At 41.7% G+C, this 27,328-nt stretch overlaps 3 protein-coding genes across 4 annotated transcripts in view; all 3 read right to left on the bottom strand.

Moving 5' to 3' along the window:
• The window catches only part of LOC112142008 (histone-arginine methyltransferase CARM1), an 8,905-nt gene extending 3,803 nt beyond the window's left edge, over positions 1–5,102 (bottom strand). Inside the window, exons 1-5 of the mRNA XM_024265243.2 lie at positions 4,938–5,102; positions 4,691–4,816; positions 2,850–3,019; positions 2,684–2,788; positions 2,148–2,258 (exon numbers count right to left, since the gene is read on the bottom strand). Coding sequence (XP_024121011.1) covers positions 2,148–2,258; positions 2,684–2,788; positions 2,850–3,019; positions 4,691–4,816; positions 4,938–5,049 — 624 coding nt within the window. The 5' untranslated portion in view covers positions 5,050–5,102. The remainder of the gene's footprint in view (positions 1–2,147; positions 2,259–2,683; positions 2,789–2,849; positions 3,020–4,690; positions 4,817–4,937) is intronic.
• A 3,368-nt stretch (positions 5,103–8,470) lies between these two features.
• On the bottom strand, positions 8,471–13,998 carry LOC112142013 (location of vulva defective 1). Its single transcript, XM_024265249.2, has 7 exons — positions 12,989–13,998; positions 12,771–12,841; positions 10,903–11,063; positions 10,448–10,595; positions 9,622–9,738; positions 9,178–9,447; positions 8,471–9,106 (listed from the first exon to the last, which is right to left on the bottom strand). Exons 2-7 carry the CDS (start codon positions 12,829–12,831, stop codon positions 8,976–8,978), a joined length of 888 nt encoding a protein of 295 aa, XP_024121017.1. The 5' UTR covers positions 12,832–12,841; positions 12,989–13,998; the 3' UTR covers positions 8,471–8,975.
• A 633-nt stretch (positions 13,999–14,631) lies between these two features.
• The window catches only part of rcan1b (regulator of calcineurin 1b), a 15,046-nt gene continuing 2,349 nt past the window's right edge, over positions 14,632–27,328 (bottom strand). The window contains exons 1-4 of one of the 2 annotated variants that reach the window (XM_024265253.1): positions 18,861–19,318; positions 17,694–17,867; positions 17,441–17,600; positions 14,632–15,455 (exon numbers count right to left, since the gene is read on the bottom strand). In XM_024265253.1, coding sequence (XP_024121021.1) covers positions 15,268–15,455; positions 17,441–17,600; positions 17,694–17,867; positions 18,861–18,947 — 609 coding nt within the window. In that variant the 5' untranslated portion in view covers positions 18,948–19,318 and the 3' untranslated portion in view covers positions 14,632–15,267. Of the gene's footprint in view, positions 15,456–17,440; positions 17,601–17,693; positions 17,868–18,860; positions 19,319–27,328 lie in introns of those variants that run through there. The other variant, XM_024265252.2, reaches the window with a different exon arrangement.

Genomic DNA, 27,328 nt, shown 5'->3' with positions numbered 1-27,328 from the left:
CATCTGTGGAATATTTTGGAAATTCTTCAACTGGAAAAAGTGGGACTCGTGGTGGAATTTAACAATCTTATGGGAGCAAATGTATCTTTTCCAGATGATTTGTGATTTCCTACATGTTTGGGCGAGACAGAGAATTAATAATCCGAAGTTTATACTTAACTGGAATTAGTTAGCAAACCAAACGTTGTGATGGATGATAACTTTCAGAGGAAACTAGTCTGAATAGATGTAAATAGGAGCATCAACACAACGAAACACAGAAAAACCCCCAGAAGTTCAAAGAAGTCAAAGTTCTTTAGGAGAAAATGGAGATGAATACAACAGCCAAGGTGACAGTCATTATAGAACGTTTTTCTTTAGAATTGTGTGTTGAGAAGATCTACATCCAAAACAAAACAGCTGTTAAGCCTCAAGGAAAGGGTTGATCAAAATGGGGTTTCAAAATAAGCTAAAGCTACAAGCTGTGCTATAATTCCTCTTTTTTTCAAAATGGCTGCTTTACTGTTGGTTTTATCTCCATAGCAACCATTGTATTTTTTGGTTGTTTGGGTGTGGCGAACAGGTCTATGTCATTTTTTGAAGAATTGGCCAAAGTAAATTTTTGGATTTCCTTAGCAACGGAGGTGTTTTGTAAACCACCCCCACATTTCTCATTTGCTTATATCGTTTTGAGCTTGAGTCAACGATTCCTGTTTTAAATTCTCACAGTATTTTGATTTAAAAAAATATGCGAGGAAAAGGTAATTTTGGGAATTCTCCACTCAAGGGCTTTTCAAAATCTCTAAACTGTATTTATTACCTTTTTTTCCCAAGTAACTTCCCAATGATCCTCAAGAAGTCTGGAGACCATAGATGAAAATCTCTGAGGAGTTTAAATTTATAGAGGGTCACAAAAGGAGATTTTTTTTTCTTTTTTGTTAATTCAAGGTGACGGCCTCTTCCTAAGGTCAAAGGTCAACGAAATTTCTATTGTTGCTGTAAGCTTAACCTGGTGGATTTTGTGTGAAATTTCATGAAAATTGCTCAAACAAACCTTTTATTTTCCCATATTGGGATAAAATCGCTAAATTTTACACATTACAACAAAGTGGCTGCCAAACCTATATGTCCTTTGAGTGATAATTTAAAAACTTCTTTTGGATATCGCCGACTCATGTGTTTTAGTTGTGACATACTTAATTCTATAAAAGATTTTGGACCCATTTGTTCTTTGTGTTGGCTTTGTCCACTGTGATGTCATCATTTTTTGGGGGGATGGGTTGTTCACTCTGTTCAAAATTCATCTTCTGTGAGTTTTTGAGTTTGTGGCGGAGGAATTGGCTCAAATTTGTGGTGAGAAAGAAATAACATGTGGTCCTCATAGTCCAGGAGTCCTGGACAGAACTGGACCTTGGTACCATTCTCTATAAAGGGGAAGTGAACTGGTTTGAAGAGGACAAACGATGGACAAATGTTGAAACCCGTCTGCAGTGGAGAGTTCTGCTTAATGACAGATTCATGCCTGAAAGAAGGAGTTCTGCTGCCACTGACGAACTTAAGAAACCACTTTGGAAAGTAAAAGCATCAAAGATTGACATTTTTTCATGATAAATGACTCTTATTTTGAAAGTTTCGCGCTCAAACGACATTTATTCTGGATTTTTCTGTTAAAAGCCCAAAGAGGATCTTGGGTTTGAGCTGCGGCCCGGTGAACCTCCTTCCTGCTTCACCCTGAGCCCAGACCCGGTTGCAACTCATTAACTCCCTAGAATGCCGCGCTCCACAGCCGGTCCGTGACCTCCATGTGTTCAATGGATCTGCAGACACGGCCAAAGCACACAAACCGCTCTGCAGAACCCAGCAGGGGGGTGGTGGGTTTAAGGTCCTGTTGATACGGACTCAATCCAGAACACGTTTAGATTCAGCCCTGATGACTCATCTCTTTACAGGATGGATGGGTTCTTCAAGCTTTTCAAGATCTACCCCTTCATTAGTACTTCTGATTACCTGGTCACAAAGTTCAGCCGATCAGAACCCTAAATGATCCATTAATCATCAGTGAGCCCCGTAGATGTAGCTGGAGAAGATCATGCAGGATCAATCAAACATGGAGATTCACGGTTCTGGAACACGACAGACACTCTGATGAAGGACTGAAAAGAACCAACTTGAATGTACTCGGCCACTGGGCTGGACTCCAGCGCGAACACTCTGGAGGCTCCAGCCTGGACGGCGAAGAAGGAGAGGATGCCGGAACCAGAACACACGTCCAGAACCACCTGTAGAGGCAGAAACGCAGCGGTGTCCTACGGATTCAACACCTGCGTGGTCCATGAGTCATGGGGTTTAGAAACACACAAACTGACGACTACACAAACAAATGGAGAAACTCTTATGAGGTGGAGAACGATCCTATTGTTATGTTTTCAAGTTTATGTCACGTCTTACTTTTGAATGATTCCGTTTTACTGAATGTAAAATTTTTTTGTTTAGTTTTAATTTCATACCCTCAAACAGGTTCAGACATCTTTTGACAGGTTTTGAATATTCTAACAACTACTCACAATCAAACACAGCAGTTGGTGGCCATGCGTGTCCGACAGGAAACAAGTCAGTCGAGTGTTTTGAGCTAACCGACTTGGTTTGAGTTACTTTTGCTTCAAATCATCTCTCTTGAATGATAATGTCCATCACTGCGTCTCACCTTGTCCTTAAAGTCGTCCTCATTGGCTAGGAAGGCTTTCTGGTAGGTGGCGGTCCTCAGGTAGTCCTGGAGAAGGTTCTGCTGCTGACACAGGTAGTTGTGGACCTGCAGGGACATGGTCATGATCTTAGAACCGTCCTTCTGCTGTTCAATGCCATCATTTTACCTCAACACTTTTCAAATCTCCAGCTTTGGGTTCTTCCAGAACTGGGGGTATCTCTGGAGGGTTCTGGTTCCTATCGGAGTTCTGTCTTCCTCGCTTTGGTTCTGCTGTAGTTCCTTCTCTGCTTTCTCCACTGTCACGTCTATTCAACTTCTCCTGGAAACTTTTTAGATCTGACGAGTCAAAGACAACAAAAAGGGTTTTTAAGGAGGGTTGACGATTCATTGGTAGCTGTCCGTTTATCACAGAGGCTCATAAGGTTGGTAAAGGTTCTAGTAGAAAGACAGAGCACATCTAGATGGTGTCCAAATCCTTACTTGTGTTTCAAACTAAAAACGATTGCCATTCATTGGCCAAATATAGGAAGAATGGTGACATATGGAGTACTGGAGGATGGCCACATAAACCAAAGGGTCCATCTATCCATAATCTTAACCCACTATATCCCTTTTGGAATCATCGGGGTGCCGGAGTCTGTCCTGGCTTCTCCTGGGCGAAGTTGGGGTACGGCCTGGAGAGGTCGCCCGTCTGTCACCGGGCCCAATGGGCAGGTACAACTTTTTTTTACTTGTGGGTAAATTATTCTGTCCTGCATGTGGAGAGACACTACAAACAAACTAATCAGGCTCCTGGAAAACTTCCCGGATCACTGCCACCAAAACCAGGTTGAACAATCCCGGAGCCGGTTACATTTTGGTACATTTTGCGGTACAGGTGCCAACTTTAGCGTAGATGTATCTCGGGATCCCCTCTTTCAGAAAAGTATGTTTATGACGACAAAAATCCAAAATGGCGGCAATTTATAAGGATGGCGACCAAACACGCAAAACTATTTCATGCTTTTGCCTCAGTCTCAACGATGTGGGCTGTTAATACACAACATTTCTTAAACTTGAGGTCTACCCATAGAATGCTATTACTTTATATTATTTTAAAATCTTGGATTTTCTCGTGGCTTTACGAGCTTTTCTGAAATCTTAAGGTTCATCCCAAACCAAATTTGGTGCTCGCCCCTCAAAATACACGATTATTTTAACAACCAGGTCTCGTAGGTAGAAGGTGTAGTTGTACAGGTGAGGCCCAGAATGGAAACTGTTCTTCTAAATTCTCTATAAGCTCTGGTCCTCACCCCTTCTCTGGATAAACGACCAGTTTAATCTCAGAACATACTAACACAGGCTGGCCTGTACGAGGCTGAAGTTGACGCTTACATTTGTTTCAGTTGATTTCCCTTAACTTCTAAGGGAAAAGTTAAGGGAAATTAGATGTGTCTTTTTAAAATGGTCTTTCATGAAATCTAGTTTAAAATCAGTTTGAGGGTATTTTACAAGAAATTAAATTAAATTTTAGCATTTATATATATATATATATGTATCCCCTTAACTTTGCCCTTAATTTATGGGAGAATGGAAGCTTAAAATCAGATACCAAATTCAACCTCAACATGGTGGATAACACAACTAAATAAATGGATAAAAATGACACAAAAACTAATATTTTCTCATTTTTAAAGTAAAAGTGAATTCAAACAGACTTCCCAAATACATTTTTTCATTACCTTTGCTAGCATGCGGGGTTTCAATTTAGTGGTCGGAATATCTGCTGTAAGAAGGAAGTGAATGAATTTAAGAAATAAGAAGATTTTCAAAATAAAACTCCCTGCAGAATCAAATAAGACAAAGAGAGAGTCTGTCAGCCATGTATTTATTCTCTGTGGGATCGGCACCAAATGACTGACAGACCATGATAATTAAAGTAAACCATCAATATATGTGTGTGTGTTTTTTATATCATTTGTATGACATCATCAACCTCAACGAGGATCAAAACTCCTTCAGACTGACCGGTTGAAGATGCAAACTGCAGCAGCAAGTTGAGCTTGCCGACACAAACCAGGAAGGACCGGCGTCCGACGCGGCAGCGGTCCACCTTCTCACAAAGCGTCAGCTGGAAAACCGTGGACCTGTTTGCTGGGAAACACGTGGAGAAGAAACTCGGGGTAAAACAAGTCAGGTTATGCTTTGTGGGTCTCCAGTTCTGGTGGTATTTGTGTTTATTGTTCTATTCACTGTAAAGACAACAGTGCCTCACCGTCCTGCACGGCGAGCTGCTGATGCCTGGCGTCTGAGCTGAGGATCAGGGTGAGCTCCTGTCCGTCCGCCTGGCTGCACATGCTGACATGCTGCCCAGCCCTGATCTCCATCTGAGCCTCGTTCTCCTTCAATTTGAACAAAACCAAACCTTCAATTGTTTCAGACGACAACAACTGTAGCCTTTTTTGATGTTAAGCGTCTTGTTTGAAGTTTTCTGAGACCAGGCCGGTCTTGATTTGACCCGACCAGGGGCCACGATGATAAGGTGGAGGTTCTGTAAGCCTGAAACTGTAGAGTAGGGGACATGTGGACCCACACGGGTGTTGTGGGTTCTTGGGGTCCATGGAGAGTCATAAAGAAGACCGGCTACATCGTAAGTGGAGCTCAGGTGTGTCTTGGAGTCCCCTTGAGGTTCGTGTGACCCCTTCAAGGGACGTCATAAACGTAGAGGGTACCATTGTCTTGGGTGAAGTATTAGTAAGGATAAATTTCACACATTGTTGTTCGGTGTCCTCACATAAAATCTATGCGACACACCTGCGTCTCACCTACCTCTCCCTTACTTACCCTTATGGTTGTATTAGCTTTCATTCCAGAAAAAAAAGAACATTTTTGATCTACAAGTTACCCAGCGGTCTGTTTTGTTCGCGACGTCTGCGTGTCCCGTCCAGATTGGACTGTTGGGGGTTTCCTCTTTGTGTTCTCATTTTAATCCAACCTGGATGAAGCAAACGCTGCAGTTCCCCAAGCGACCACCAGAGGCCGGTTTCAGAATACACTACCGTGCTAAAAAAGTCATAATTTGAGCCAAGAATTTAACCACATCTTTACAAAATTACGTCAAACCTTTTTCATGTTTCTGACCGTATTAGGAAGGTCACATGAAAACAGTTATTGTGCAAATTTAAGGAAGTATTTTCTCATCAACAAAAATGGTACTTCACACTGCAGGTGATGTCAGATGTCTCATATCCATGGCTTTTATTTGTTGAAGAGTCATAAACATATTTGTTATTTTAACAACTGATCCAGTCATTTTGTTTTTCAAATTAAAAGGCTTGTCTAGAAAAAGTCTATAAAACTAGTCGTGGTTTTATTTTGAAATCAACTATTATTTTAATAGCTGTGAAGTCAAATAATTTACTTTATTTAAAGCAATAATTCCACTGTATATATCTGATATTAGGGCTATGGGTTTTATAGTGCTCTTACAGTGACGTTTTTTGATTATTTTTATCCAACTCCAGATTCTGATTTAAACCCCCTGAGGTTCCAAATCTGACCCGTCCAGGTTCTGAACCTGACCCGTCCAGATGTTCTACACGGATTCTGTCATTGGTTCCTGATCAGAGTTCAGATGTCGGCTCATCATAAAACCAGATTAAAAAAACCCAAACATACACGTGTTCTTTAAGGTGGTAAAAGTGCTGCGTCCCGTCTCACCTGTGCAGGTGTTCCTCCAGGCTCCTCCTCCTCCTCCTGCAGAGTGAAGACCTTCACAGAGAACACATGCACCTCCTTCCTGCTCTCCTCCATTCTTCAGGGTGAGGAGATCTGCCTCAAACAGCCGATGAGGAGAGAGGGGGAGGAGTCATGCAGGGGAGGTGGGAGGAAAACCAACAACCAAGAGAAGTGGGGGAGTGGGCGGGGCAAATCCAAGAGAGGACTTCAGGAAAACTTCAGGTTGGTTTGGTTTTCCCTCAGAGAAGAAAAGAAAACTTAAGGTTCCTTAAATGAGCATCAGACATCTCTGCTGTTTCTGGAGTCTTAAGGTGGAATTTTATGTCTGCTGTTGGAGCCACAAACCAGTCCACCTTATGAGGTTACGCCCCCTAGAGGAGGAGCACAGAAATTACAAAGATCAACAGAAAACAGAGAACATTCACTCTGTTAAAAAACAGAAGACGCAGAATCTGTCACAGGATATATCACAGAGATAATTAGAAAACAAAGAACTCTCACTCTGCTTTTTAATGAACCAAACATCCACAGAAAACAAAAAAACATCACAGAATAAATTACAAAGATCTTAGAAAAGAAAGAACACCCAATCAGTCATAAAATATATCAAAGATGAAAAATATAAGAAAAAGACTCAGTCTGTCAGAGAATACATCACAAAGATCCTTATAAAACAAAGACCGTTCACGCTGTTGCAGAAAAATTGACAAAGATCAGCAAAGAAGACTGCTCACTGTGTCAAAAAATATATCCCAAAGATCCAAAGAAAACAAAGAACACTCACTCTACTATTGAATAAATCAAATGCCCAGAGAAAACAAGAAACACTGAAATTATTACAATAAATGACAAAGATCAAATGAAAGAGCACGCACTCTGTCTCAGAATAAATTACAGCTGCCCAAGAAAACAAAGGAGACCCATTCTGCCATAAAATATATCAAACATAAAAAGTAATAAAAAAAGACTTACTCTGTCATAGAATACATCACAGAGATCATTAAAAACAGACTGCTCACGCTGCCACAGATTAAATCACAAAGATCATTGGAAAAGAAAGAACACTCACTGTCACACAAAAACATGACAAAGATCCATAAAAAACAGAGAACGCTCACTTTGTCACAATACAACACAAAGATCCACAGAAAATAGAAAACACTCACACTCACAGAAAAAGAAAGAACACTCTGTCAAAGAGTAAATTACAAAGATCTACAGGAAAAAAAACGAACATTCACTCTGTCACAAACAAAATAAACAGTCCGAGGAAAACAGAGAACACCCACTTTGTTATAGAGTGAATTACAAAGATCCAAGAAAAACAAGGAACATTCACTGTACCATAGAATAACTCAAACATTCACAGAAAACATAGAACAGTCAATCTGTCACAGAACACACCACAAAGATCCAAAGGAAACAGTGAACACTTACTCTGTCAGAGAATACATCACAAAGATCCATATAAAACAAAACCGCTCACTATGTTGCAGAATAAATCACAAAGATCAGTAAAAAAGGAAAGATCACTCACTCTGTCAGAATATATATCCCAAATATCCACAGAAAAAAAACAAAACAAAGAACACTCACTCTGTTATTGACTAAATTAAACATCCAGAGAAAACCAAAAACACTGAAATGATCACAGAATAAATGATAAAGATCCTAAGAAAACAAAGAGCACTCGCTCTGTTAAAGAATAAATTAGAGATCCAAAGGGGAAAAAAAGAGTACTCACTCAGCCATAAAATAAAACAAAGATCCACAAAAAATAAAGAAGACTCGCTCTGCCTTAATGAGGGGTTAATATCCTCAAAAAGGAGAACAACTCACTCCACACTAAATCAAACATCCATAGAAAATTCCCACTTATTCAACAAAACAATGAATACTAACTTCATCACAAAAGTAAATACCCAGCAAAGGAAATTAGTTGTCACTATATTCCCACTCTGAGGTGAAGACCTGACTTGCTTGCAGATTGTGAAGGACCAGTCAGACTAGAGAAGAGCTTTTATTACACAATAAATGTATGACATTTGCCAGGGAATTTTTTTAAGACTATGTGATCTTTATTGACAAATACAGATTGAAAAAAGACACAAACATAGTTTCACAAACAATGAGTCTCAGATTTTGACACAGACACTTCTCCACCATGTAAGAACCAAAGGCTTTGAGGTCAACTCACTGTTGTATCCCAATGTGAGTGTGTCGGTTTGACCCCACTCCCACTTCCTCGTCTTTGGGACAATCATTTTTAATAAATATACAGATGTATTCAATCAAAAGTCAATGGTACCCCAAAAAGCAACTGAGTAAGTGGACGGTGGAGGACCTACCTATATAGTCAATTCTGGCAACTTCCATTTACACGAGTAGAATTATGACAACTTATGGACACATCAAAGTTTTCTGTCATCAGAACCGGACAAAAATCTCAGGCAGCACATCTGCTCCAAACATGGAACTGAAGAGAGTCTGGAGTCTGTGCTCACAGCTTCATCTCTGCAGTAACTCAAGTCCCTAAACTCGAAAATGAAGGAACACAAAAAAGTATCCGATGAGTCTAAATTTGCCGTAAGGCTCCGAGAAGACCCATGACCAAGGATGTGACCAGCAGCACGCCCCCAATGAGGCCAACCCGAACCCAGGGGAAGTTTTCCAGTAGGGGAGGGTCTGTAGTGCTCTTGGGGTCCTCTGAAAGAAACAGAGTTGGTATCCAGTCATCTATGATTTACAATCACAGCGAAAAGAAAAAGGCAACCCACCTAAATCTGAAAAGGGTGTTGACTTGTCAGTGGTGCCAATCCACCGGAAGCCTAGCAAAGATGTTGATTCATCGGTGGTCCCGACTGACTGGATATCTGTTACGGACGTCGACACATCAGTAGTCCCTACGGATAGGGACTCTGTCAAGGTCGTTGATTCATCCGTGGTCGTTGATTCTTCAGTGGTCGTTGATTCTTCAGTGGTCGTTGATTCTTCAGTGGTCCCTACTGACTGGGAATCTATCGAGGTCGTCAGCTCGTCAGTGGTCCCTAAAGCAAAGCATGTATGAGACTTTAACATGGATATAAACTGTCAAAGAAACTTTCTTCAGTACCCACCATGAACCCAACACAGATGGTTTTACCCAACATGTTTACTATTAATCCAATTGTTTCAATAGTTTTCCCAACATTCTCAACTGAATACAAATACATCTACTCTACCCGTCATTGTCAGAGTGGACACTTCCGTGGAAAAAGGAAGGTCGGTGGTTCCACCTCCAGACCCATCAATGATCCTCAGCGGTTTCATGGATGGATCAGCAACTGTTGCCTCGTTTTCTGAAGTGGTGAGAAAAAGACAAAACAAAGTGAATTTATATCTAATGCTGCAGACATTATTGTAGTCGTACAGTAACACTGAAGATGTCTTCCATTGTCCCTTGAGCCTGCTGCAAAAACAACAGTAAGTGGAGCCGTGGCAGTTCACCAGGTAACCACAGGGAGGCTTGTTTAAAATCAAGACAGTTTTAATTCATTGGAGGATAAAAGGATCTAAAATCACAACAAAAATAAATTTACACTAGAACAACTTTCATCGGTTTTATGGTTCACACTGCCTTAACTTTTCATTATTTTTGTATTTATATTTTAAAATAAATTGTGCAATAGATGCATAATGCTCTCAAACTTTTTTCCATCTCTTCCCATCTTTTTAACATTTCTCTTGATTATTATTTTGTAACTGCTCTGACTTCTTTCCTCAGGTGTCACTGGTTTTGGTAGTCTGGATTGGTGCTTCAGTTTTTGGTTAAGAATACTTCTCAGTGATTAAAATGATAAATTCACTTGATTGCCTTTTTCGGTTTTCCAGGAATATTTTTTGTAGCTCTTAAGTTATGTGGGTTAGTGGACATGGATACAGAACTAAGTTTAAGTTGACGTTCCTTCAGAAGTGACTGAATGAACGCGCGTTGCCGAGGGCGAGGTGGCATTAGCTGGAGACAAACCTCAATCAACAGAAGAACGTGTGACACTGCTTTTTACTCACCTAAGACCCTGACCCATACCGATGATACGAGGGTGGAGGTGTTGAAGATGCAGAGGTACACATCTTCATCGCTGGGCGTTATGGAGTTGATGACCAGAGACCAGTTCCCCTCCTTTATCTGCTCCTCTGAAGGAAGCTGGACCCGACCCTGAAGAAGCACATCTCAAAACTGTTAGCTTCTAGAACCATCAAGAACAAGAACGGTGTCTTTAATACATCTGGGCACTTCAGGGGCTTAGAAAGGGAAGACCCAGAATGTTGTTCCAGAAAGACCTCTTCAATCGTTTGTACAAATCCAAGTGAAAACTTGGCAATCGACCTCCTCTTTTCTCATTCTTCCGATTTGGTTGAGTTCAATACGTCACGTTTAACACTTTAAAGACTCCAGAAGTTCTGTTAATTTCACTGCAACCACAGAAGATGAAAGTCCACAACAGAGGTAAAGCAGTACTGACCCTCAAGGATTCTGCAACGCTGGTCTCTCCTCCCCTCAGTAACACCACCGTCTCTTCGACCTGCTCCCACCGCACCATTCCCTCCTGGTCCCTGAAGGCGGATCCGTCACAGGGCAGGACGAGGGACTGGCCGCGCTCCCCAATCCTCAAGATCCTTAGAGCTGCAAGAAGGGTTCAAAGTTGTTGGTGATAGAGATCTCTTACGGTCATCCCTCAATAGTTGATTTGGGAGGACGGACGGATCTATGGACCGTCCATCTCCACATACACTTAAACAGGGGACTTCCTGTTTGTTCTTCTGGAAGACCACGAAAGATCTCACATGGTTTGACTAGATTCCAGCTTTCAGGTAGAGTTTGGCTGCTGGTATCGTCAAGGATTCTCTAAATCTACGCATGCTTTCTTCAAAGGACTATTGGGGCAAGTTTGTTCTATTCAATCGTCAACAGAAAAGTTGCTTTTGTCATCCAGGACTCATTTACTCTTTGATCCAAACCAGCTTTTGATTCCTCTGGCAGGTGTGACGGCTCACCTGAATTTTGGTGTGGACCAATGAATCGTAAGAACTCTTATCTGCTGTTAAGTTCGAGCTTTTAGAGCATTTTCAGAGTTTAGGAAGGAGTTTCGTAATATTAGATGTAACTTTAAAGCTGATGATAGGATATTAAGGGCTTTATACAGAAGTAATTTCCAGAAATCAAAATATGGCCACCGTATGTATCGGAATAGAGCTGTGAAAGAGAACGCCTGAAGCAAGATTAACCGCATTTGGATTGCTTCCACAATGCACAATCAAGACTCTTCCAACTGTAGCTACATGGGCTAGTATCGGATAGTGAAAGTGTGTACACTATACGTTCTCACTCTGAACCTGTCCTATATGGCCATATGATTCTGGACCCCTCCACTTTTTGATGTTTTGTATGGCCACAACTCATGGTTTTTGACGTGTTAGCTGTTCCCATTGAATCAGGGGTCCCCAACCTCCGGGCTGCGAACCGATATCAGTCTGAGGGGCACTTGGTACCAGGCCACAGGTGCTAATCAGGGGTCCCCAACCCTCAGGAAACTATAACTGATCCAGACCGGTACTGGGCCACGGACCAGAATGATACCCTAACCTGGTACTGGTAGCAATATCCGAACCCGGAGTGTGCACTGACCCTGCCCTCTTATGGAGGGTGGGATCTGAACACTTGTTTTCCTAACCCAACACTGGTACCCTTACTCTAAACCAAGCACCAGTATCCTAACCCAACACTGGTACTCTTACCCTAACCTAGTACCAGTATCCTAACCCAGCACTAGTATCCTTACACTAACTTAGTATCAGTATCCTAACCCAGTACTGGTACCCTTACCCTAACTTGGTACCATTACCCTATCCTGGTACCGGTCTCCTAACCCAGTACTGGTACCCTTACCCTAACCTGGTACCGGTCTCCAAACCCAGTACCGATACCCTTACTTAGTACAAATACTCTAACTCAGTACTGGTAACTTTATCTGGTACGGGATCCTAACCCTAACCTGGTACTGGTTCCACGTCTGCTACCACGTCCCGAGGGTTGGGGACCCCTGATTTAAGCGTTACAGCCAGCACTTGAAAAAATCACAAGTTGGAGACACTAAAACGTAAAAAAGTGGCACAGAGGGGCCTCAACCATACGACTATATATGAGGAGTTGGGACTGGGAAAGTGTAGGTGAACATCGTATGCTAAAAGTGCATAGCGTGTTCTTGAACTTGTTTCACATGACTGGGGTGTAGTTCAGCTTTAGCCTCATTTTTAGATTTTTTTATTCCTCCATAGTTACGTGTTGACTTTAAAACAGTGGTCCGGAGGCGCTAACGGACAGCAGACTGACCATGGTAGGATAGTCCACAGGGAAGACACAGCACTGCCGCCACAGCCCACCACGACAACATGAAGTCCAATCTGGCAACCAGAACACAAGAGCTTCAGCCAGGGTTCCCCCGACAACCAAAAGCCCCACAGAGCATGCAAAAGAAACATTAATTTACAAAAACTAAGATTTATTTAATGACTATCATTAATTACAGTGAAGAATACATGACGACTTACAGTGAGGAGTTCAGAGGAGGTGAAGGGAGAACGAGGAGGTGGTCTGCAGGTTCCTCTGCGGTGGAGGTGCTTAAATAACCGCGGTCGTGGTTTACACGGAGCTCTAAAATCTCTCCAGACGCCGCCTTCAAGGACACCGGGTAATCTTCAACCACTCAGGTTCAGCTGGACCCACAGCAGGTGCCTCACCGATCCGTTCAGGTTCTGGATCTCATCAGAAGACCTTTGGGTGGTGCTGGTGGGGGCGGTGGGGGCTTTGTGGACCAGCAGCTGACATGGTGCTGAGCTGGCAGCAGCAGAACCCGACACCCGGGGGCACGTGGTGGTATTTATGGGGGGCCTTTACGTTCGGGAGCCTCTGCTGGGCTGATGTTCTGGCATGCCGTGTACAGTATGGTAACCTGACCCCCCCAGCTGACACCCATCCACCTTCACGAGCAGAGTCAGAGGGGTCGAACAAACACCCCCGAGTGAAATACGATTACAATATATCTCCAGCGTCCGACCGTGACGCCTCAGATATGAAGAAGTGGGCTCAGGTCCATAAAGACCTAAATAACTCCAGAGTTCCTGAAGACGGAGAACTGACGCCTCTGACAGGTCAGGGACACGTTTGGGTCCAAACCAGAGGGTTTCTCAGGACGGTCTCCTGTCAGTGTCCTTCAAACCTCCATGACTACCAGCAATGCAGACGATATAGAAGACGTTTCTTCATCTAAATATCTCACAACCACGGCCTTCTACCGCACAAACTCCTTGTAGTATCTATGGAGGACATTTGGGGATTTCAATATCAAACATGAAGGGGCGGGGCTTTGGGAATTGTAATTTCTGGTGGATTTAAAAATGTTTTGATTGGACCAAATCTGTTTCTTATTTAACTTTTGTGATTTTTGTTACTTGAGCAGGTAGAGAGACTCCCCCGTAGTTTGGGTTTTCACCACCAGGGGGTGCTGCTGTTTCACTGTATCTTGGGTTGAGAGCTGGATCACTTTGGAAAAAGGTTTGGCTTTTTCTGGACTACTTGTCGTTTTAGAATCTTTCTTTAGGGTTTAGTTTGTGTCTAGTAACTCTTAAATGCCTTTTTTAGAGCTTTCAAAGGCGTTTTAAAATCCCTTCTCACTTAAGTATAAGTAACATGTTTTGTATCAAAGTTTATTTTCTTTATTTAAATGTTGATTTGTTGATTTCCACAAATTTGTTATGTTTAGCTAATTCTTAATCAGTAAGACTCTATAAATTATCATTTGGAACCACCTACGACTTGAAATAAAGTTACCGACAGTTTTGATTGGTGGTGTCAGCTAGTTTTATTTTGAAAAGCCCAAATTATTATTTTAAAGTATATTCAATTCAAACTTAATACGTATTGATCATTATTCTGGTTTAAAGGAGAAAATTAGAGTTAAAAATGACATATTTAAGCTGTAAATCAGGGGCGGAGCCACAGGGGGACAAAGGGGGACACTTGCCCCCCTGAAAAAAAAGCTTTTTCCCCCAAAAATGTTCTGATGTAATATAAGAGTGTGTTTTTAAATACTTTATATATTCATTCATTAATTTATTTATAAAAAAATTGATTTAAACTGATTTTAAAGAATCTTCCTTCAGTTTGATACTTTATGACAGACTGAACTGGAGGGTCACTGGGTCAAATGTTTATTCAACATTCAGGCATAAACAGCTTATTTTAGTACAAAACAGCAGCTAAACATGGAGCCGGCTAAATCCTGATCCCGTCACCGCCAGAGGAGTTTCACTACTGTGGATTTACTCTGAAGAACCCGACGGTTCTCTGGTCTTGACGGAACCAGACGGATGCAGAGCCGACGGCAGAAAGAAAAATCCTAAAAGAAAACACCAGAGAGCAGTCGCCGCGTCACGTGTCAAGACTAGAGACTAGAATCTGCTTGATCCCCGATAGCAGCCTCCGCCCACAGCCGGAGTCCTGTCCGGCTCAGGCGGGACTCGAGGACAGAACGACTCGTCGGAGCCGTGCTGCATTCAGGTCCGTGGGAACTCAGCCCACTCACGTCCCCGTCGAGGACCGCCGTCCTGCTTCCTTTTCCAAACCCGCTCCAGCAGGGGAGCGTTGGAAAAACGAGCAGGACAGCGGGATAAAAAGGTCACAGAATCTCCCAGCATGCCGAGCGTCACGGTATTGTCCAGCAGCGAGTGCGTCCAAACTCCTGATGAACTCCATCTGAAGCGTTTCCTCTTTTCCGTGACCCCTGAATGCAGCATCAAAGCAACCTTTCTGCATCCACGCACCGCGCCGCTCACTGCTGCACGGGGGACGGCGTGAAATCTGGGCGCCGGGTCTGCACGATTTTGGGCCGCGGCGGGCGGGACTTCTCGTCCTGATCGCTGTCGTCCGGCGTCGAGCTGTCGCCGTGCTCGTCGTCACACACGTGGACGACCACGCTTGGTGTGGTGGGCGTGGCCGTGTGCAGCTCGTACTTTTCTCCTGGTGAGCAGAGAAAGGCCGTTATGGTTTAAAGAGCTGAAGGTTCAGAACAAGAGATCAAGATATAAACAGCTCTTCGTCTGATAAGTTTCTATAAATGTTCAGGTGTGACAACACACCTACCCAAAGGTCATTTTAAAAAGATAACAACAACAATAGCTCTAATAATAATAATAATAACTAAAAGCTAGCATGTCGCTAAAATTCTGGCTTAACTCAGAATCAGCCCAGAAAATTTCAGTATATACCAAATTAGCCAAAAAAAGGCTACCACGCCGCTAAAATACTAGCTTAATTCAGAATTAGCTAAAAAAAAAAACAGTAGATGTCAATTTAACCAAAAAAGCTAACACGTTGCTAAAATATTTGCTAAACTTTAAATTATCCTTTAAAACCTCAGTAGCATTTAAGTCATTAACATGCTAAACATTTTGATATCATATTGAACAGGTTAGAAATCGAGCAAAAATTTGAGAAATTACATGGAGATATAAAAAAATGCAAAAGCTGCGTAAAATCTGTAAAAATTGGACAAGCATGAACCTTCTGAACATGCCAAATGTTTTTAATTATATAATTTGCATTGAAAGCATAAATTGGAAAAAATCCTATTCATTTTAATAGAGCTTAAAAATAGCATAAATTGAATTAAATCCTAAAGATCATATACCAAAAATAATAATTATCACAAATACCAAAAACAGAAGCAATAATGTACTTTAAGAGCTGAACATTTTGATTCCAAAACTGCAGAAATTACTGAGAGAATGATCGAGTTTTTACATGCTAAAAAATGTTCGGAAGAAAATGAATAAGAAAAAGAAACAGAATCTTTATAGTGTAAATGCTTACAAAGCATTCTTACGATATCTGATTAGGCTACTAGGTTGTCTGAGGTTTAGTTCAGTTTTAGTTTTTTGTTTCAACTCAGAAAAAACCTAAACCAAGACAAAGCTACAGATAACACGTTGTCCATAGGTCATTTGGCTATTAGGTTACTGGTCCGGCCCACTTGAATCTGGCCGGGAACCAGAATTAGTTTGACACTTCTGGCCAATAGACTCCAAGAAGGAAAGTACTGAAGCAGGAAGGCGTTGGGTCATATTATTGTAGATTTGAACCCTCGACTTCTCAATTTCAGGAATTACATTAATTGCATAAAGAGCGTCGACGCTAGCGCTGAAGCTCTTTCATTCATTGTTGGATGGTCAACCGCTGACGAGTTAGATACTGGGGGGTACATAGGGTGTATGAAACAGTTGCTCGGTTCAACAGAAGAGCTTGGATGGAGAAAAATCAACCAGATAAATCTTCATGGATTTGTAGCAATTGTATAACATGAAGAAATCCTGAATTGGTTCATTTTAAAGTAGAGAAAGCAGTTAAGATGAATCAATAATCAAACCATCTCAGGCGCTCGTGTCTAGCAGCACAACAGTGTGACGATGACTACGTGTAGCATCTGAGCAGTAAACACGTCCGTCTAAAAACACAGAGCGAACAAACAAATCCACCTCGGGTCAGAACAAACTAAAATAAATGTGGGTCAACCATTGTGGAGGCGTCTAAGAACGGACGTCTAAGAACGGACGTCTAAGAACGGACGCTGCTTCACCACATGAGGGTGAAGCTGAAACGGACAAAGGACCAAGAGGTTCAAGAAAAGACCTGAACCACAAAAACAGTTTATTTTAACCGAACGGAGGTTTGTCCATTTTGATTCTGAATAAATCTACAGAGGGGTTTTGTGGATGAAATGTTACTAAATCAAACAAACCAATCAAAAGATAGACTGAGGTGGATTTAGAATATTTTCCAATAAAGATAATTATATTGTATAAATTAGGATTCAATGAGTCATGAGAACTTAAGTTATGCACCAAACTATCAAATGTAATCAAACACTAATTGAACTAACGATTGAGACCCTGGACTTCTCGTCTTTGGGTTATCGTGGCCTTAGGGACTACACCAGTGCTACCCACCTGGTCCCAGCTTGGAGATGGCGCACAGCAAGTCGTAGTTGATGACGGGCGTGGCGTCTTCGGACTGTCGCCAGCCCACCGGAGGAGAAGCAGGAGGGGAGATCAAGAACTGCTTGTCGGGTTTTGGGGGTTCGAGGCGAGGACTGCCGATGTGGACTGACTGCGGGACAGAACACGGTAGCTTAGCCAACGCGACAGACGTGAGAGTCGGAGACCGTCTGCTAAAAGGAGCTGTAGCGTCTGGACGCCGTACCTGAGCGAAGTACAGCCTCATCTCCCTGCCGCGGAAGTCCGTCTTGTGCAGTCTGAGCCGGGCCTCTGCTGCGGCCAGGGCGTCGCTGAAGCTGATCCTGACCCGCCGGAAGGACCTGAAGTACTGGAACTGGACCTCTGGGTCGAAGGAGCGAAACAGCGACTCAAAGCTGGCCTGTAGGAGATCAGGAGAAGAGAGGGTTACCCAACCGACGATCCTGTTGTCTTACAAAGGATATCAAGACCTATGGTCTTAGGGTCCTTGGACGAGGACATTTGGACAGTCAACTTCATGACTTCTCTATATTGGTCCAAGAATACTGGAGAAAACATTTTCAGGTATTATCTCATGTATTTTCAGCAGGAAAATGCAATCTACAGACAGCCACTGTTCCAACAGCAAGGCTTGAACCTTCCTCCTCATCTGCAACCCAGACCCTTCACCTGCGGAGGGCTTTTAGAGCACTACAGACCAACAAGAAAGCCAACGACGACCAAAACTTCAGCCACAGGAAACATAGCATAAAACCATAAAATACCTAAAAATCCTTGAATTTCTCAAAAATCAACAGTGCAGCTCATGTCCTTTGAATTCTGGTCACAGTAACTGACCTTGAACAGATTTCTTCGTGGCACACGGTGCCCAAAAATCTGTCCAGATGTTTGGGTACGACCTAATCGATCGTTGGAGCATTATGGGTACTGTAGTCAGGATCCTGGTAGACACACATGCTTCAGCATCATGAACTGAAACATTGAGTATATGGTTTGTTGAGCGTTATTGTCAATAAATTTGGTCTTATTTGTTGTGTTCCTCTATTTATGCCAGAGAAAAGAGGAAAACATGACGAACAACAAATAGACAAACTTCCCACTGACCCCTCTGACCACTTGGCACATACAGGGCATTCTGGGTAGTGTAGTCATTACACATACATGGTACCCGAATGCAAAACTATAATCTGGATCTAGAACCTGGACCTGCAGACGGAGAAGCTGGGAACTCCCCGATGTGCGAGCGCTTAAGCCAGCAGCAGCTCAGCATCCAAATACCAAACACTGAGCTCCTCCTCTCCTGCGCTACAGAAACCTCTGATTCCTCAAGTGTCCCTCTGAGGGTCCAGAACCAGAGTGATGTCCTTCATTGCATGCCAGCTTTGCAACTCACCCGCGCCTCATGGCAGAGGAAGACTTCCTGGTTGGTTACCGAGGCAACCAGACAGAAGCGGTTGCACTTGGTGGTTTTAATATGCATCACGGGAAGGCCTGGAAAGCGAAACCTCCTCCACCCAAAGACCGAGGCGATGGCACAGTGTGACGCACGCTTCCCCGGCGAGGGCCAACGGGGCGCTGACGAAGACGAGGGGGGGAACCGGGGGGGTCGGAGGTGTGTTGCCTTCCCCAGGGTGACGGAGATCCAGGAGCTGCGGCTGCTTTCCTGCTGCTGTGGGCAGACGAGGACCTGAGAGCTTCCCCTGCGGCTGACCCACGTCAAGGTTAGCTGTGCCGAGCCGAGCCGGGCCGCTCTCCTCCTAACAGGCTCTGCTGCAGAGCAGGAATGTTCCAGAGATGTGGGAGTGGACTGCTCCAACGTCACTCAGCCTTCTGCAGGCTCTGCTGATCCACCAACACTTAAATGAGCCCTGTGACGCACCGCCCCTCACCGGCCAATCAGCTGTGAGCGGGGGAGGAGCCCCATCTCCCTCTGTCTCTACAACACTTGATCATACAGAAACTGGAAACACTGACATCACCAGCGGCACATTCATCAGCAAACCTTTGAGTGGAAAAAGTGAGACCTTTGAACAGCCAGTCACATGACCGCCAGGTCAGACGGGTCAGAACCAGAGACAAAAGGTACAGCAGGAGGGGGGGCAGGAGGAATGCAGGAGAAAGGAGCACAGAGGGTAGGGAGGGGCTCATGGAAACTATGCAGCCTGACAGCTTTGATGAACAGCCCCGAGCCTCAAGTTCAAGAAGACGGAAAAATAACGCAGATATGAAAAGAACGCCGTTAGATAAGGAGTTCTTATGGAAGAGGATTACAGGTTAATTAGGTTATGTTGCCACCAACCCCCACCCACATAAACACACCACTACAGTTACCCACCCGTCTAAACAGGCAGCTTCAAATGTTAGAACGCCCTGCTCAAACAGAAAACTCAAACTTTGGATTGAAAAAGTCCTGTGATGTAAGACAAAGAAAAATATTAACCAATGCAGCAGAGAGAACTACACGTCTCCTAAATCTGTTCTGTAGGAACAATAGAACCCTCTTAAACCCAGAACATGGTAACAAAGGTTATGAGAGAACAGGAAATGTGCACATTTGGGTTAACCCAGATTTCCTGTTATTTAAACCCAATTCTAGATCTAAACCGCCTGGTGCTCCATTGTTATGAGGAATATGGGTCAGCGAGAAAACAACTCAGCAGGAGTTCTGGAGTTACGTTCACGCCGGCCTCAAAGTGACCACTTCCACTGTGACGCTTCGGACGTTCACGTCAGAATTCCTGCGTTCACACACAGGTTTTTGAGTCCGTTTCAAACTCTACGAACGCTTGAACAAGCGTTGAAAGTTCAACAACTTGCACTTTGACCAATCAGATTTGGGAGGGACTATAGTGTCCCTTTAAATTCAAAGAAGACCCAACCGTTTGAAAACTGATCATGAAGGAGAAACTGATAACTGCAGATTCTATGAGTCTTTCAGATATCGGAATAGAGCTGATAGAGCTCGACAATTCACACCAAGACCCCCTCTACAACAGGTACACGTCCTATTTAGTAACAGACTAATACCATATACTAAAATATACTACATATACTACACATACCTAGTGTGAATATATAGCTTCTGTCAGGATGACAAAGTCTCTTTTTTCCAACACTCCAAACCAATAAAACCCTTAAACGGGGCTGGAAGTCATGAAGGAAGTCGGACACATACAGTATCTATGGACTCGTCCCAGAACCTTCAGGGAGAGATCCTAGAACTGTCCGCTGATACAACATGGAATATTTGTCCTAAAAGAAGATGTGCTGATAAGAAAGAACATGTGGAGGTGTCCTAAACATCGCGACAAAAATCAAAGCCGTGATTGGTGGTTTCCAGTCGCATGAGTCTGTACATTTATGCCTATGTGAGATACAAATAACAGCTTTTACATTGAAAATTGTCATATTAAATCAGGGTTGTTGAACGAACACTGATTGTTAAGACATAGAATTTTATAAATCTTCACGTTTTAATGCAAAACACTGAATTTGACAAAAGTGTATTATTTTAACTACTTTGCTATATTCTAAGATATTCTTAATCTGTATTAGAAAAGAAAAAAAAAACACATTTTTCTATATCCAAGACTGTTGATTTGTGATCTTTATAATTACACACTAATTCGATGCAATATCACTCTAAAATTGTACAATAATGTTGGATTTCAAGTATATGAACTAAAACACTATTGTCACAATAAGTAAATATATCTTTAAAGTAAAGCTATCAATCGTTAGTTTACAGTAATTGGCTCTAAAACCAGTTTACTTTTAAACGTGGTCAACAATGTGAATAATATAAAGAACTTGAAGTTAACATTACAAATATCTGGTGATCAACTATGTAACGTCACGTATACTTGCTAGCATAGCGACAGTGATGCTACACTGGAGGGAGTTTCTTGTCATCCATCTACTGGAAGTGTAGTCGGAAAAACCTTCAGGATTTGTTGTCAAATGATACAAAACAACAGGAAAAGTTTATGTTTTGTTTACCGTTTACGCTAATCGGGATGTTGACAGAAAAACCTCCGAGTGTGACATTGTTTAATGTGATAAATATCATTTAAAATTCTGTTTGTTGTTGATTCAGATTTTCTGTTCTAAATAAAAGGCGATTAATATTTTTTATATTTTATACAAACATGTAGCAAACATTCAGACAGAAGATATTAACAGTAAGAATGGTGGTGTCATCTGCAAATTGTTGCTCCTGATTCATGAATCATCATCAAATCACTGCATAGAAACGATAGACAAGACTTTCAAAATAAAGTCTTTGTGGGATCTACAGGTTACTCATGCAGAATCGACGGGGTCATCGCAGGACTCGCAGATGAAGCTCTGACTCATCCACTTTGGTTCCCTCACAGTCACAACAACGTGACGTCAGTCAAGTTTCTGTTCTCTCTCCCCCTCAGTGTGTTTGTGTTGTCCTGGCGGTTTGTTGATAATGACCACAACTCTAAAGACATTTTTCCATCCGCACTATCCCACGCCGTCCTCCCGTCTTTCCATTCTCTCAGCACCGATACCGCCACAAACACAGGGACATGTGAGCCGCCGTTCCCACTCCAGGTGGAGCGACACGCCCCCTCTAGTGATGCCTTCAGGAACCTTCTACAGGAGTCCGTTCATGTACACACAAACACAACGAGCTGTTCCCATAAAGTCTACAGGAAATTGTTTGCAATAAATCACAAAAATTTAGTTTGGTAATCTAATAGAATACCGACTCATATTCCGATGATGAAATGGACGAAGTATATTCTAAAATATGTGGTTTGAAGTGGAAATCAAATCTAAACTACTAAACTGTTTTTTTTTTATAACAACAAAAATAAGGCTAAAACCCTGTTAAGCTGTCGTGTCTTTTTAAAGTCAAGAATTCGTTTATACTATTTGGCCACAACAACAACTTGACATGAAATATGATAAAACCTGTAATTTAACAAAACTGACACTTTTTATGCAAAAATCACCTTTTTGAATACCAGACTACAACACTTCTTAACTACAGATAACTATTTCATTCAGAAAAAAAAAAAAACTAGCACAAAATTTACAAGAAAACAACTTTATAAAATGTATTTAGAGCGTTCTGAAATATTCCGTATTTCTGTTTGTAAACATTCCAAATCAAAGAAGGCGGGACGGATGGAAAGATCTTTGCCGCGATTGCATCAAAGAGGAGTCATGCGAGACACGTAAACATTGGAAAGGACGAAATGTACGTCGAAAACATCAACATCAGATGGTTTTAGCCCCTGTGATTATTAAGGAAATTCTGACATGATGCGATTGCAAAGAATGCTGGGAAAGAGAGGGTTGCGTCAGGTCACCAGTAGTCGTCCACACACCACGATACCCAATGTCACATCCAAACTTCTAACAGCTAACAGTTCAGTCAAATCTTTCTAGATTTACTAAAGTAGTTCGAGCATTTATTTGTAAATTTGTCATTTTAAGATTGTAAACCTTGTAATTCTCTATTTTTGAAGTGTCGTCAACAAAACACAAGAAAAAAGTATTTTTCCACGTGGTGTGAATCAGTGCAGTACGATACGATTAACATATGTACAGTAAAGTGAAATAAACATCATTGTCGTAAATATTAACATCTCAAGAGATACTCTAGAGATGGGTTAGTGTCAGAAAATGCTTTAACTAACTAGACGCACTGAGGTCATTCAGGGACCAATCAGGTAGCTATTACAGATCAGGTAGTGATGGGCGGAGCTAAGATCAAAGAAACGTGAAATTGGGGAATATTGATCTGAAGAGTTCAGCAATAGTGATACTTTAATGGAACAGATCACTACAGTCTAAAGAAAAGCCCAATATTTACAATATTTACAGGTAAAGAAAAAGATTTTAAAGCAAGAGATTTACAAGAAAATAACTTATTTTATTAAAAGAGTCCTGAAATCTAATCTAAAACAATCCTGGACAGAATTGATAATTCGTATTGTTTTATTTATTTCTTTAGATTTAAATATTCACATTTCTCCAAACAGAACCTGGAGTTTGAGCTAAAGAAGTGTTGAATACGAAGACAGAAGCCCGTCTATCCTTTGACTTGTCTTATAGTTCTGACATCTTTTATTTACTGCTTTCAGCAACAGAAGTGTTATTTTTCCAAGTTGCCGTGGCTCTGCATAAACTCATCCATGTGCCTGATGGTTTTATCTAAACATCTCCGAGATGAATCATCACTCTTTGCTCTCCGGCTTTATCCCGGACAAGGCCCCGCCCTCTCACACAAAGATAAGAGACTTTCCAGCGACTCTGATCCATAGAATTCCGATGATGCAGTGATTCCACTGGAGACTTGTGACACAGCACCTCTGGATCACCGGGATGGGATCACAGGATCTGTTTACTCAGATTCTTCCAATCATTTGTCAGTTTGTTGGTGTTAATTATTTCATTTCTTCACAAGTCCATCGTGGCGTTCCACAGGGTCCAGTAACGTTTAGCCCTCACTTCCTTCTAGTGTTATCAGGATACATTGGTGATTAAAGAGCTTCCTGTTTCTGAAGTGCTTCATCTCGAGCGTGAAGCTGATTACATTTCAGACCGTCTGCTGTTGAAGGTCCGATCCTTAGCTTGAGTGAGTGAGAGCCGGTGTTAGCCAGAACCATGTAGACATGGAACTGGAGCCTATCTACTGAAGGTCTTCTTCTACTGTGGGTTTGACAGGATCTGAAGGGAGTTAAAGGACTTGTTGGGTGGTAACAGATTTCAACCTCCGGTAAAAGGGATTTGGAATAAGAGACCGACTCATTCCATGTTGTACTACAACTTTTAATGCTCATTTTGGATTTAGGATCTATAAAAAAAAAACAAAAAAAAGCTTTACAGAGAAGAACATTCTGAGTGCATCTGTCAGCATTTTAGAAGGACCGAATTGACGTTGCCAACACCAGATGACTCAAGTTTATGCAAATGTTGACCTATGGATGTGTAGTTCTTGGAAATAGACACCATCCCTCGATCTGAAGATCCACCACCCTGCCTGTTCTCCAGCTCTCCTACTGCATCAGTCATACGAGTTCAGTCCATCACAATGTGGAAACACCCGTTGTAGCCGATCGGCAGCGAGAACTGCAATATAGGGTTTTATTAATTATTATTTAAAGGAGACAATGCCATTTAAAACAAAACCAGACGAAAAACATGGTTTCAAATAAAGGCCAGAATTACCCAAAAGTCTAGTTTTCCATCCGTGGTCCTCTGACCACGATGACAGAAAGCAGTAAAAACACTGAGGACAATAAAAATGTACAAAAGGCATACGCGTTCAAAGATAATAAAATCTGTAGCTGTACAATAAAATGACAAAGAACAAGAGAACCAAGACAGACATTCACAACGGCTTTATCTTTTAACCCTTCCGCCATCTTTAGGGTCCAGATGACCCCAGCCTTACACTAATGTCTTAACCCCCCATGACAAATGTGGATGAAGGTGGACAAGACTTCCTGTCTGCCGTGGACACCAGTAAAACTCAAAAATTATTGAAATAAAGTTTAGCTCGCCGTCTTTGGGGTCTAGATGACCCACTCCCAACATCAACATACCTATGATAGGTATAGGGTTACAGGTGTAATACTGAATATTATAATACTGAACATTGGAAGAATATTGATGCTAAACGTATGCGTACTGTGAAGTCAATAAATCTTCAACGTGAAGTGCTGATGAAGGTCATCCTCTTCAAAGTAAAAGCATCAATTGTATTTATGAAGTTTGAATTAAAAATTGTACCAAATATTTCATTAATAATATCTAGAAAATCTGGTCATTTATGTGACTGTCTATGAACAAATATTTAAAACGTTTGTCCAAAGTTGTTCTTTTTGGTATTTCTACTAAAGATGAAAGAAGAACTACTGTTTAGGTGAAAGAACCGTGTTTTCTAGTAGATCCATTTCTATTGAGGCGTTGATGTGTCTTCAGTCACGATCTTCTAGTCATCGATCTACTGAAGGAACTAAGGAACTTTAGTCTGTTGAAAAACTAGGAGTCACTAAACAATATTTAAATATTTAGAATAACTGTTTAATCACCAAAGGGCTGATTAGTCGTTTACTTTATATTCTATGGAGTCAGAGTAAAGTTAAAAGTTATAGTGACATTCTGCTGACAGATGCCTCTAGAAATGGACTATTTAGGCATTTACTCAGGTTAAATAGGCTAATTTGGAGTTTAGCTAATATTTTAGCTACACGCTAGCCGTTTTTGCTAACTTAAGCTTTTTTTTATGCCGTTTTAAAATTTAACTAATATTTCAGACCCTCCAGGATTTATGATTGTTGCTGCTTCAATCGCCTGAAGCTGCAGCGGCTTTTGTGAAAAGTTAAAATGATTTTTAATATACATTTATTTTTAAAAGCACCTAAAAATGTTTATTATGAAATAAACTACACACATTCTTATATAGACTCTTTTTATCGTGACAGATGCATTAGTCACATGACCCGACTAATCAAAAAAATAGTCAACTACTAACATAATCGTTCATAACAGCTCTAGTGTCAAACCGTTGCTATAGCGATCCTCTCATCCAGAATAGTCAGTCCCATGATGCATCAGCTGATGCAAACGCCTCGTGGAAGATAAAAAACAAACAAAAAAGAGTTCTCCTAATGCTGTGAAAACACCTTCATCAGCTGGTCTACAGCCCTGCACGCACGACCGCTTCCCTCCACCTGATTGGTCCGTTTGTCAACACCTGAAACACGCCGTGTCCTCGACTCACTCTGCTTTTTCCGCCCCCTCAGCGAGTTGAGCTCTGCAGACCCGCACCAGAAAACGCTGTTTGCCTCCAGAATAAAAGCCCAGCAATGACCCAGGAAGGAGCAGAAATGCTGATCAGCTGCTAATTATGATAATCTAGATCCGTTTGTGTGATTTTCTCATCTGGAACACAATGGTAGCAACAAAACTCCCAGGATTAAAATAAAAAAAAAACTGCACTGTGAATGTTAGCCTTTATATCTAATAAAAGATGTGCTTTTATTTTGAAAATAAGATAAAATGATTTAAAAAAAGATGAAAAAGTAACTGATTGTAGTAATCCAATAATTGTCTGTAAAATGCATCACCTCTTTATTCCACCTTTCTACTTATGAATGTCAAAGAGAAGTTTAGAAATGCAAAAATTAATTTAATGTGAACAAAACAAGACTTAACAGCTAAATAATTGATCATTTTTGTCTATGTAACTAAATGTATTAAAAAACTATAAATATATATTTTTGTCCCATTGTTAAAAGGTGAATTGGGGGAAAAAAAAAACCCAAAAAACCCCAGAGGTAAACCGAGGTGGGGGTGGGATTACATAACACGTGAATACTTTCTTTCCGCGTTTCTGTTGGTAAACATCACGGATCCAAGAGGGCGGGACGGACGGAAAGATCTACAGAATCTTTCCTGCAGTTACATAAAGGAGGAGTCTGAACGTCGTCCATCAGGGGGGGGGGGGTCACACGGAACACACAGACAAGGGAAAATATTCAACAAAAACTCATGGAAAACAGCAAAACACAGTCTGCTAGATCAGCCGTAGAGCAGTGAACCATGATAAATGCTCTGATGCTTTATTAAACAATTATAAAATACTTTCTTTACATAAAAATCATTGAAATGCAATGCATCGTGGTCTATGTTCATCAGCCTAGTAAGTTTATCACTGCTGCCACAAACGATTACTTTAACTGTCGACTAATCACTGATCATTTCTTCTGAGTAATCGATGAATGGGGTCATTCACAAAGTGGATCTAAAACACACATCGTTAGCTTTAAACCAGGGGTCTCAAACTCAAATCAGCCGGGGGCCGCTGGAGGCAGA

The sequence above is a fragment of the Oryzias melastigma genome, linkage group LG2 (assembly GCF_002922805.2).
Source record: "Oryzias melastigma strain HK-1 linkage group LG2, ASM292280v2, whole genome shotgun sequence".
Classification (NCBI taxonomy): domain Eukaryota; kingdom Metazoa; phylum Chordata; class Actinopteri; order Beloniformes; family Adrianichthyidae; genus Oryzias; species Oryzias melastigma.
Note: the sequence above shows the minus strand (reverse complement) of the source record. Positions and strands in the feature narration are given on the sequence as shown.